The sequence below is a fragment of the Nelumbo lutea genome, chromosome 3, assembly GCF_056320005.1.
Source record: "Nelumbo lutea isolate HS-2025 chromosome 3, American lotus-T2T, whole genome shotgun sequence".
Lineage (NCBI taxonomy): Eukaryota > Viridiplantae > Streptophyta > Magnoliopsida > Proteales > Nelumbonaceae > Nelumbo > Nelumbo lutea.
The window spans coordinates 44,178,110-44,190,607 of NC_142686.1; the positions used below are offsets into that span (position 1 = coordinate 44,178,110).

A 12,498-nucleotide genomic window follows, 5' to 3' on the forward strand; every position below is an offset into this window, starting at 1 on the left:
ACATAATGCACTGAGAGTATTATAAATAAAAATATATTAAAATTTATATTTAATTAAATACTTTTGATTAAGCTCACAAGCCACTCAAGCCAAATATCCAGTGAGTTGAGCTCAAATCACTTATACCCCCTACTTTCAAACACCAAACACCAGAACTAAGGACATGATAGTTGGGGGTGTAACAAAAAATTAACTTACCCCTCAAATTACAAAAGGGTAATTAGTTAGATGTTAGATAAACCTAAAGAAGGTCGTAGACAACCCAATTCACTGACATGAGGGAAATTTTAATCAATAGAGGGGAAGAGAGTTGAAATTTACCACTTAACTCTTCCAAAGAAACATGAGGGCATCTTGCTCTGAATAAGATGCAAAATTTCAATGGTAAGATGTAAGTATTATTACACCCATATGGCCACGTGTAAGTCATACGTCCTGCACATGTTCTTGACATATATGGTTAAGCCATTCAAATTGTTGGGCTAACATTAAGCTAAATTTGGGAGTGAAATAAGTGATTTTTGAGTAAGTTCTTAAAAACAAGTGTTTGTTCTAATAAGCATTTATGAGTATTTGGTGAAAAAGCATTTATTTTAAATAGGGATAGTATATGTATTTTTAAAATGATGTGGCGTGCCGAAATAAAACAAAAAGGAAATAAACACTTATTGGATAAGCACTTGAAAATAAGCTTCTTAAATAAGTGCTTATTTCAAACTTATTTCCCAACTGCAATTAAGTGATTATTTGTGTGGTCCTGGCCCAAAATAAATGCTTATTCAGATAATGGTACTTGTGAATCTACTCCACAAATTCTACATCGAGAAGGGCTTTTTTTTTCTTTATAGCAAATGCTACTATACAGCGCACTACAAAGAACATGTTCATTAATAAATTGCGATCATACAACCATGTATTTCACTTTATGACATTGGATTTTGCTGGATCTCATGAACTTAATTGGTGAGATTCCTCCACCTCATAATTTATTTTAGGGGTTTTTACTGTTCAGTCAACCCCAACAAATCTTAGCTCTACCATACAATTGGGGTAGGTGCCAGTTTAGAATTGATGCCAATTCACGGGTGGGTATGGGTGTTATAGGTGGAGGTATTTAATTATAATTTTGAAATGTTGTAGGCTTGCAGTTGAATTTAGAATTCTGAGGTGGAGTACAGTCAATTTATCCCTAAATTTTATAAATTTATACAATTAGAAATAGCGACAGATGGAGTAATCTATCACAATTTTTTATTGTAAGGTGGAAGCTCAGGACAACATATTAAGAAAATCAATAAAAATTTATGAGTGGGAGTAAACTATAAATTTTAGTGTATTTTCTACATAATAGTATGACTCTTTAGTTATGGTGGTCTTGACATATATGGTTAAGCCATTCAAAATATTGAGATAACATTAGTTGGACAATTGTATTTGTGAATCTACTCCACAAATTCTAAATCCAGAAGGGCCCTTTTTTCTTTATGGAAAATGCTACTAAACAATGCGATATGATTCTATGAAGAACACTCTTCATTAATAAACTACGATCATACAACCATGCATGTCACTCTATGACATTGGATTCTACTTGATCTCATGAACTTAACTTGGGGAGAGATTCCTCCACCTCATAAATTTTATAAACTTGTACAATTGGAAATAGTGACAGGTCGAATAATCTATCACAATTTAAAAGGAATACTATTGCATAGGTGGAAATTTATGACAATACATTGAGAAAATCAATAAAAATTTATATGAGGGAGTAAACTATAAATTTCCCTAAAATTCATTGTATTTTCTACATATTAATATGACTCTTTAGTTATGATAGGGTGGCAGAAAACGGATCTGCTTCCAACAAAATCATTAATCCAATATGATCTATTTGTGCACTTCTCAAAAAATAGTGGGTCTCAACCTTATGGCGGATCTTAATCTCATGGGAGCGTGTTGGTATACTTTTTTGTTGGGAGCACATCCCAACTCGGGGTGGAGTGGGTGGGTGGGGCCCACATTTGGAATCTTATTCGCCTCGGGCAATGACATGTGAGGATACTTACTCATGCACACCTTGATAAAGAGGCCATCTTCATAAACTGACATTCAAACAAAAATCACCTATATATTCAATCAACTTTGATGTCTGCCACCTGCAATTTATTTATTTTTATGTTGCTAAATGGTTAAGGCCATGTTTGGAATTGCTTATGTTAAAAATAAGTGCTTAAAAACAAATACTTACTTGAATAAGTACTTATTTGCATTTAGCATCTAACTTTTTCAAGTGCTTATTTTAAAAAATTAGCATTTATTTCAAATTGGACATTTTGTAGTCTTTTTCTCCAATAAGCACTTAAATAAGCTTTTGTGACTATTTTATCTTTCATTTTCTTTCAAATTTTTTCGAAAGCATTTTTATAAAAGTACTTTTACACAAGCACTTTTATAGAGGTGCTTTTATAAAAGTATTTTTACAAAAGAACTTTTATGAATGCACTTTTATTACAAAAGCACTTTTATAGAAGTACTTTTATGAAAATATTTAATAAAAGCACTTTTGTGAAAGTACTTTTATAATAGTACTTTTACAAAAGGCACTTTTATAAAATTCAATTAGGGATAATTTTGGAAGAAAAAAATTGAACAAGTGCATATTGTATAAGCACTTAAAGATGTTAGAAATTTGGGCTTAAAAAATAAGCCCTTATTTTTAAAATAAGCATTTATTTTGGGGTTATTTTCCAAACACTAATAAGTGCTTAATGGTGTGGTCCCCGCCCAAATAAACACTTATTTTGAATAAGCACTTATTTTTAAGTACTCTCGAACATGGCCTAATTCATCTTAATTTCTTTAATCTAGAGAAATATTGCTAAAGCTCTTTATACAAACGTCTCTCAAATGGTTAAAACAACCCTTTCAATATGCAGATCTGGCCTTGTGTGTTGAGACTTTTTAGAGCCCCTATGAACCCTCATGGGAATTTTAGTAAGTTACTAGCGGGGACCAGTGCACTACACAAGTTTTGTTAATCACGAAAGAAATAATTAAGATTTATAAACAAATTGAAGCAATCAAAAGAATTGTCTAATCACTTTGCCAAAAGCTAAAATAAACTCTAATAAGAATGGCCAAAACAAAGTCAATTTATTATTTAAAACAAATTATTATTATTATTACTTAAATTAATATTTTATATTATTAATATTTTTATTACTATTATTTAATAATTATTTTTATTTAAGTTATTTAATAATTTAATAATTTATTATTATTATTATTATTATTAAAATAATTTATTATTATTATTACTTAAATTAATTTTTTATTATCAATATATTTGGTTTATGATTGTGATTATTATTATTTATGATTATGAATATGATTATTTATTTGATAATTCATTATTATTGTTGTTGTTGTTATTATTATTATTACCCATAATATACATGGTTAGCATACGGTTTTAATGGACCCATTTTAAAACAGTTATATGTGAACCCTTTTATGGGAAACTGGTCTCATCGAAAATGGATCTTAATGGTCTGTTTTAAGTGAAAGTTTAATGGGTTTTTAAATTAATATTTTTATTTTTGATGTTTTATGTTTGGCTGTTTAACCCCAACCTATTTATTTTATTTGACTTATTAATATTTTATTTCATTATGTTGTATTTCTATTCTCTCTCCTCTCTTTTAAATGCCATTTTTAAATGTAATAATAACATGCATTAAAATAAGAGGCCTTATAAAACCCAAAAGTCTCTTTCTCTATAATAGTGTACAATTTTATTGATCTAATCTAAATATATAATGATTACTTTTTCATATGTTTAAAATAAAACAAAATACAAAAAATTAAGAAAAATAGATAAATACCAAGAGAAGAGAAAATCAGGAAGTAGGAAAGTGCCAGCTTGACACATTGCCTTTATATATGTCCACCGCATCTTTTTGGGGAAAAAATGGGGGACCGAATATATGATATTGATAATGTCTTTGTAATACGCATGTACTTTAGGGGAGAAATATGGATAAAGTTGTTTGGACCCTAAATTCCAAGGGTCAGTTCAAGGTTAAAGATTTTTGTCCATCATATCAGCGAATTTTAATTTGTATCCCATGAGGTTCAATTTTCATCAGGAATTGTGTTGAATTGGATTTGTTTGTGAACAGCCTCGCTGATAAAGAGTCTAAATACAAGTTTTTGGAACGGATTGCTGTAACCGTTTACTATATTTGGATGGTGCATGATGGGATGTCATCGAGAGGCTTTAATTATGGGTGTTATCATGTATTAATTATGAAATAACGCAGTTTGATAATTACAGATCTTTGAATAAGAAAAAATGGGATGTCATCGAGAGGCTTTAATTCCAGTGGGAGAGATCTATGGAACTTTCATTTAAGCGTGATTGGTCTTTTGGTTCTTTTGGTTTTTTGTTACTTTGTTTAACTGTTTTTTTATTTTTTATGCAGTTCCAGATTCTTCACCCACAGGATACATCGGAAATATCTCATGCAAGTAGGATTCTCATGGGCAGGAGACCTGAACACTTTGTTATGGCTGCAGGTGGTCCTCCCGGTGGTGCTCATGGTGTGGAAGAAGCTGTATTGGGCGCAATCTTAGAAGCTTTGTTTCTTGCTGTAAATGAGATAAGAGAAGTCAGAAATTGTGGAATTTGGTTTACTTCTTGGGAATTCAGATGAGCTAGGGGTATTCGTTTTTAGTTTATTCAACTATTTTGCATTCTTCCCCTATCCCTCCCTCATCCCTTGGAAAATACTTGGCTCGTACCACGTTGGAGGACATGTGTCATTCCATAGTCATTTTACATTCTAATTTTAGGGTTTAGGGATTTAGGGTTTAAGATTTAAAGTTTGAATTTAGAATTTAGAATTTAGGGTTAGGATTTAAGGGTTTAGAGTTTATTAATTAGATTTTAGGGTTTAGGATTTTAAGATTTAGGGTTAGGGTTTAGTGGCTTAGGATTTAGATGTTTAGAGTTTTAGGGTTTAAGATTTAGTGCCAGAGTTTAGAGGTTTAAGGGTTTAGAGTTTAGATTTTTAAGTTTTAGGGTTAAGGTTTAGAGTTTAGATTTCAGAGTTTTTGATTTAAGATTTAGGGTTTAGGGTTTAAGTGTTTAGAGTTTAAATTTTTAGGATTTTAATGTTTAAAAGTTATTGTTAAGGTTTAGAGGCATAGGGTTTAGGGTTTAAGTGTTTAGAGTTTAAATTTTTAAGTTTTTAATGTTTAAGATTTAGTGTTAGGATTTAGAGGGTTTAGGGCACAAGTGTTTAGAGTTTAAATTTTTAGAATTTTAAAGTTAAGGATTAAAGATTTAGGGTTTAGTGTTTAGGGTTTAGGAATTTAAGGTGGTAGGGTGCATGTCCTCTAACATAGTAAGAGCCAATTATTGCCCTTCATCTTTTTATCCTTTCTCTTTATTTTTCTTTTTCTAGTTGGGATATAAGAAAATGGACCCCTTCTTTTTCCCAGCATTCGATGTTTAGGTATACTTTTCCTTACAAGTTTAATCCAATAAATCCCCATTTTTCTTTTCTTTTTAATTTATAAATTTTCTTAAAGTTTCCTCACTAAAAGAAAATAGAATTCTTACAACAAAACTCTTAAAATGAGTCCAAGTTCCATTTTCATCGAAGCATCGAATTCTTCACTCATCACTTTATGCCATTCAGGATACCTATAGAGACTTGAGAAAGGCAAGTTAGCTCAATAGGGGAATTTTTCTTAATGAGAAAGTAGGGCAGAAAATAAAGGGTCACAAGTAGATTGGGAACTAGTGACAAGGTGTTATCGTTGGTTCCACAGTTCCACAGTCTGCTCACTGCCTTTGTGTTCAGCAAATAGAAATTCAAACCTAAGAGGAGGCCTAAGTATATCACTGAAATCCCCAAAAGAGGTACAATTATTTTACCCTTTTTTTATAAGAAAAACAACAGAAATGAATATTGGACCAAGCTCAAATCTGCCACCTACAACCACAAATTGCTCCCACATCCATACCCACAAGATACCACAGGCGCCCATTGAGAATATCTCCCCTTGTCATTTGTGGGAAGATGTTCCCTATATAGGGCGGTAGTATTTTGTGTGCATCAGCATATGGATATGGAAACGGTTTGGGGCTAGGAGATCCAGAGTGCAATGGGCCAACTTGAGCCCAACCCAAACTGAATCCAACTCAAGAAGCCCAATACTTGTTTGAATAAGACTTAAAACAAGTTTTTTTTTTTTTTTTTTTCCTTTCATTAAGGCTGTGTTTGGTTATGATGTAAATGTAAATATGTATTCTGCATAAATACCCTATTTCTGGTTCAAGAATGTAAATGAATTCACAATGTAACCCATTTTTTGCATTCTTTCTGTTTGTTTGAAATCGTTGCAAAGTGTAGAATATATTATTAAATGCCTTAAACTTTTCATCAAATACACCAATTATCAGAAAAGTACAAAAATGTATCAAAAAATGGGTACAATAATGCTTTATTCTCAAGATACAAATATGTTAGAAAATACATTTTTGACCTCTTAATCATTATATTTTTTTCATGTCAAATAAATGCTTACAAATTTGAAACATGATACATAATACCCTGATTCGGCATTTGTATATCAAACAAATGCAGCCTATTAACAGTTGATACAAATTTACAAGGAAATATTCAAAAAACTTGTATGACAAGTGACATTGAAAAGTAACAGGGATCAAAGACAAACCCAGAAAATAAGACTGTTGATTCATGTCCAATGCCTAAGGGTGGCAATTTTTAATCCAACCCGCCCATTTACTTGGTGGGTTGTGTGATCAACCCATCACCCAATCCACCCATTTAAATGGGCTGGTTTGGGTTGGATTGTGGATAACCACTGGGTTAACCATTATAGATATAAGAATTAACTCCTTAGCCTTTTTTTTATTTTCTTCATTTGAATTAAATAATTTATAATTAATGCATTAATTTTCTATTAATTATTGACTAAATTTAGTTTTGTCTTGAATCAATATACTTCACCCAACATAAATCCAAATCAATTTGGCCCGAGTTCGGACCAGTTCAATGCGGTCTAACCCAATCCAGCATATACTGATTTGGGTCGACCCAAATCCGAAATAGACCCCGGGCGGGATGATTTGGTGCTGCTTGCTCTGTCCGATTTAGGTAATCCAGTCCAACCAATGTTCACAAAGTCTGACTTGACCCAATAGAAATCAATCCGGGTTGACCCAAATCTGAACGACTTGAGCTGGATGATTCAGCCTTTGCTCGGTCTGGACTGTCTGCCCGACCAACACCAGCACAACCCAATCCGAAGGTCAGCCAGTCTGATCCCGAGCTTGTGCACAAACCTGATATGGTTGGTCCAAGTCAATCCACCATTGACTGAATTGGTCCAGTCTGACCAGACTGATACATATCTAAATGGTTCAACCACCCTTGAACTTAAGTGGTTTAAGTTGGTCTAACCGGTTTTAAACCTAAGTGGTTCGGTCAAACCCAAAATTCAAACATAGTCAAATGGCTTCATCGCTTGTGTAAAAATAACATGCATGTAATGTAATTTGAACCTTCGCCACATATGTAAATAGTAACTATAATAACCACCAAGCTACAACCAACTTATTTGTTAAGAGAGGGAGAGTTTGTTTTTTAAGTCCATAAATATAAGATTAATGGGTTTGGGCGGGTTGGATTGGGTTAAAGCAGGTTTGGGTTGAACCCAATCCATTTAATTTTATATAACTGGGTCATTAATGGGTTGGTGGGTTAGATGGATTGGGTTGAAAATCAACCCAAACCAAACCCAACTCAACCCGCCCAATTGCCACCCCTACCAATGCCTACTAAAGACTAGTTCATGATGGCAGATGCCGATCCATTGCTAAACCCTGTTTATATCTAGCCTAATTAAGATTACAGAAACCGGTTTTTTGGGCTCAATTAGTTCTTTGATGTAATCTTAGAGGAGAGCTAATATTTGCAGGCTAAATCAGGAATAAAGTCTAGAATGTCATATCCTAAAGCCCCGTGTACTATATAATTTCTAACCCCTGACGGTGTTAAAGCTGAGCTTTTAAAGCAGAAAATAAATGGAGAAGTACGGACAGGCCTAATGCAAATTTCTGATTTTCACTGCAGAGCTATAAACATTTAAAATGTCAAAAACCCACACTCTATGCACTCATATCAATTCCAAGCTTGCACCTACCCCAAATGTACTTTGAGCCTACAAATTATGACCTTGGGCTGAACTATCATTCTCCCAAAAATAAATAAATAAATAGCTGAAATGGTGAAGTTTGATTTTGGTTGATGGCAAGAATCATATATTTGATAATGGGAAATTCAGTGTTTAAAGTATTGATACACCCAATGCACAAACATGCATATTATGTGTTTTTGTATAATAAAAAACCTTTATTATAATAATAATAATAATAATAATAACAATAAACCTTTATTATTATTATAATTAATAAAAAACCTTAATTATAAACAATGGTTCTAATAGGTACATAACTTGTAACTATGTAGTTCATTATTAATAATTAATGAAAATTATTATTAATTATTAATAATTAATGATAGTTATTTCTTATTAATTAATTAGAATAACTATTTATAAACTAATTGCATAATTATTAATGAATTAATTACCAATTACTGAAACAATTAATCATTATTAATTAAAATGAGTAATTAGTTATTAATAAATATTTAGTACATAATATTCTATTTTATGTAATAAAAATTAAATAAGTAAATAATAATTATTCAATAATTTATAATATAAATTATAATAATCACCAATATAAAATAAAATAGTTAAAATAATTATTTTAATTTATAATGTTTAGTAATTATTTATTGTTAATATTTATAGGTATGTTTAATTAATTAAGAATTAATCATTAATATAATCATCTTAATTATTAAAATAATTAAGAGTTTTAATATATTAATTAAAATTTTATGTAATTATTATTTTTGTTATTAAATATTAATATACTTTAATATTTAAATAATAATTAATGATTAAAAAGGTTATTTTAATTATTAAAAATAACTATTTGAAATAATAAAATTGTTTTAATTATTAAAATAATTAATTTAATAATCCATTATTAAATTAAATTAGACAAAACTATTATTGTTGTTGTTTTTGTTGCTCTTTATTATTATTATTATTATTATTATTATTATTATTATTATTATTATTATTGTTATTATTATTATTATTATTATTATTGTTGTTGTTGTTGTTGTTGTTGTTGTTGCTGTTGTTTTTAATTATTAAAAATTTTAAATAAAAGGTTATTGTAATTTAAAAGCTATAGTCCATGTGGGTCACAGGAAATGGGTACCCTTGTGACATGCAGAAGATAGTAGTGTCATAGAAAATAGAAAACAAAAAGAGGGACCAAACTTTACATGGGGTCTCTCTCAAAGCCTGCTAAAAGTGTATGGTCTCTCTTCAACATTAAGAGATAAATGATAGCTAATGAGGCTTCGTTAAATAGTTAAACAAAGTGACAAACCTTTCCATATCTAGCGTTAAAATGCTTAATTGCCTTTGTTCAAAACAGAGCATTCAAATTTCAAAATACCATGTCAAACTTTAAAGCCAAGAAAAATTCATAATTCAAATGCATCTCTAAATGTAATTATTATAGCTTTGAAGTCATTCAGATGTCAAATTTCAATGCAAACAAACAAGCCCCTAAACTCAACCACAAACTGTATAAAACCTAATGCCATAACGAGAAGATCACATTGGCACCCAAGAGAGGGCGCCCCACATGCACATCCCAGCGGGCATTTGGAAACATCTCCTGGGAGGTGCAGTGGGGCACTTGTGGGGCGCCAATATGATCTCAATAACGAGGAACGCATACCGATACAAGGGTGATTGTGTGGTCAGAGGTCATTCTCATGTCATAAAATTCACACATTCTAGCCTTAACTTTTCCTTTTGATAGATAAAGAGTTTTTGGAAACAGAGTGGTGGTGTGTGTTCAATTGCAGGGGTAAGGCTGTATACGTGACCCGCATTGGCGGGGCTGCCTTTTATAGAAGAAGTTTCTAGTATATAGTTGAAATAAGAAGTTTAGAACCCATATTTTGATTTGATTCTAATGTATGGTTGAAATGAGACCTATTATTACAAAAGGACATTACTCCATTTTGAAGTTACATCAGCTTAATTTCAGTAATTAGCATACAGAACTCTGGAATCAACTTACAATGCAAACAGATTCCTATGTACATCCTTTTGCTTTGCTTCTACCAAGGACTACTAGGATATATCAATTTTGCAGCTTTCACAGACACCACCAGTTCGTCCATTACTCAATTGATCATCAACAAGTCTGAAGCAATGGACCCTCTATTTTTTTTGTCCTTGAGTGAGTCGGAATAATTTGGGCCAGGGTCTCAATCCTCACTAGAATCCCTCAAAAACTTCTCAACTGTCTATGATCACAAGCCTTCCTTAACAAACAAATAAACAAACACCCATCCCTCACAATGCTCACACACAATTCGATCTCACTTACAGAAAAAAAAAAAATGAAAAGTTCAGAACTCTCAATCAAATTATAATGCTTTTTTTTTTTTTTCGTTTCTCTTCTTCCAGTGTATAAACCCAATTACAACAACTTATATCTTTGCTGTATAAATTTTCTTTTATTCTTTTTCACTTCTTTACAGTCTCCCCAGAAGATAAGCAAATTTTTCTCATCTGCTTTCAGTTAGAACCTGGAGAATGCTCCATTTGATACTTAATTAAAATCAATTTATTGTCTCTATCGATGATGATGATTTTCAAGGAGTTTATTCAGCAGAGTTGTTAATAGGGCATCCCGCTTCTCGGCTCCCTCTTCTCTCATCCTCCTCTGCTCTTCTCTCTCCCTCCATGCCTGTTCCAGAAGCATTCTCTCCCTCTCCAGCTTCGCCATCGACTGCCGCCATTCCTGCTCCAGCATCTGTCTCTCTTGTGCCCGCCTCTCCACCATCTCCCTCCATTGTATATCCATCCTCTGCTGCTGCTGAAAGAATTCTTTAAGCATCTCTTGAATGCTACCAGTGTTAGAATTTGACCCTGGTAATGATTTGTCCAACGTAGTCGTCCGCCTATCGGGTTTTCTCTTCCGGTTGCTCCTTGAAGGCCGCTCCTCTTCGCTGTGATCTTCATCCTCGTCGTCGTCCTCTGAGAAACCATCGGAGGATTGATCACCACTCAATCTCTTTGCCTTCTTCTTTGCTTGCCTAGCAGACACAGCCTCAGATTCATGGAGTAAACGCTGCATGCTCTTTGCTCGTTCTATAAAAACTGCGTGTATCTCCTCAAAGAAGGGGCATTGCCGGCCGTTCTCTGGATCTGATGTTTCTTTACCCTGTTTGTAAATAAATCAAATTAACTAATTAAATCAAATAATTGGGTCTGAAATCTGGACAAGTTAGAAAACTTACAAGAGAAATTAAAAAAAAAAAATCCAGTTATTTTACCCACCGAATTGCTGAAAAAGAATCTTAACTTTCTCTTGTCAACCATTCTCTAATGTAAAAAGTCATCCATTCAATATCAAGTCTAAATCCCGAAGATTTTCAAAGCTACAATAATATACTAAAATCCAAATTTGATCAGGTTCTCTTTTATTTGTCTTATTTGATTCAAAGAAGAAGCATGGAAATCGAGATTCAAACAAAAAAAAGAGCCATTTAAAAGATCTGCGAAACTGTTTCCGTTGCAATTCAAATGAAATTTAATGCATAGAATACAGACCTTATAGCGATTAACGAGGTTCTTCCATTTGCATTTGCACTGATCAGGGGTCCTTCTATATCCTCTCTCCTTCATCTTCGCCGCGACAATCTCCCAGAGCGTCTTATTCCGCTTAGCAACCGTGAAATCCCTCTCCAACTCAGCGCGAATTGCAATGAAATCTCTGGTTTCTTGATGGCCCCATTGGGGAATTCGGTCCTCCTTCATAGGCATGCTCGGCGTCGAAACCTCGCCGGAGATCGCCGCCCGATTCAGTTGCAACGGCATTACTGACATCATGTTCAACCTACCTAGGGTTTCGTTATCTCCGTCTCCCATCATCATCTTCACCCTCTAGGTTTAGGGTTTCAGTGGAAGCCGATGCCTTGGCGTCTGCCTTCAGTTTTCCCACTCTCAGAGTTCCCTCTCTCCCTCTCCCCCCGACAGGAGACTACAAAGTCCAATTTCCCCAGTCTCTTCACAGTCGTTTATTTATAGGATCCTGTTTTTAAATTGTCAATGGTCTTAGACCAAATTACAGTAATGCCACTATTACTATCTCTTTATTAATCGGATTGTGAGGTGAGGCATAAACCGACCGACCCAATCATATAGAATGGGCCAGGACCGGGTTTGGTTGTTCTAAACCGATTAAGCCTCCGTTAGGGAGTGCTTATTGGATAAAGCACCTTCTTTTTCTGGATT

At 33.0% G+C, this 12,498-nt stretch overlaps 1 protein-coding gene across 1 annotated transcript; it reads right to left on the reverse strand.

The window, feature by feature from the left end:
* Nucleotides 1-10,212: 10,212 nt before the first annotated feature.
* On the reverse strand, nucleotides 10,213-12,273 carry LOC148864600 (trihelix transcription factor GT-3b-like). Its single transcript, XM_088974627.1, has 2 exons — nucleotides 11,815-12,273; nucleotides 10,213-11,425 (listed from the first exon to the last, which is right to left on the reverse strand). Exons 1-2 carry the CDS (start codon nucleotides 12,136-12,138, stop codon nucleotides 10,835-10,837), a joined length of 915 nt encoding a protein of 304 aa, XP_088830753.1. The 5' UTR covers nucleotides 12,139-12,273; the 3' UTR covers nucleotides 10,213-10,834.
* Nucleotides 12,274-12,498: the final 225 nt, after the last annotated feature.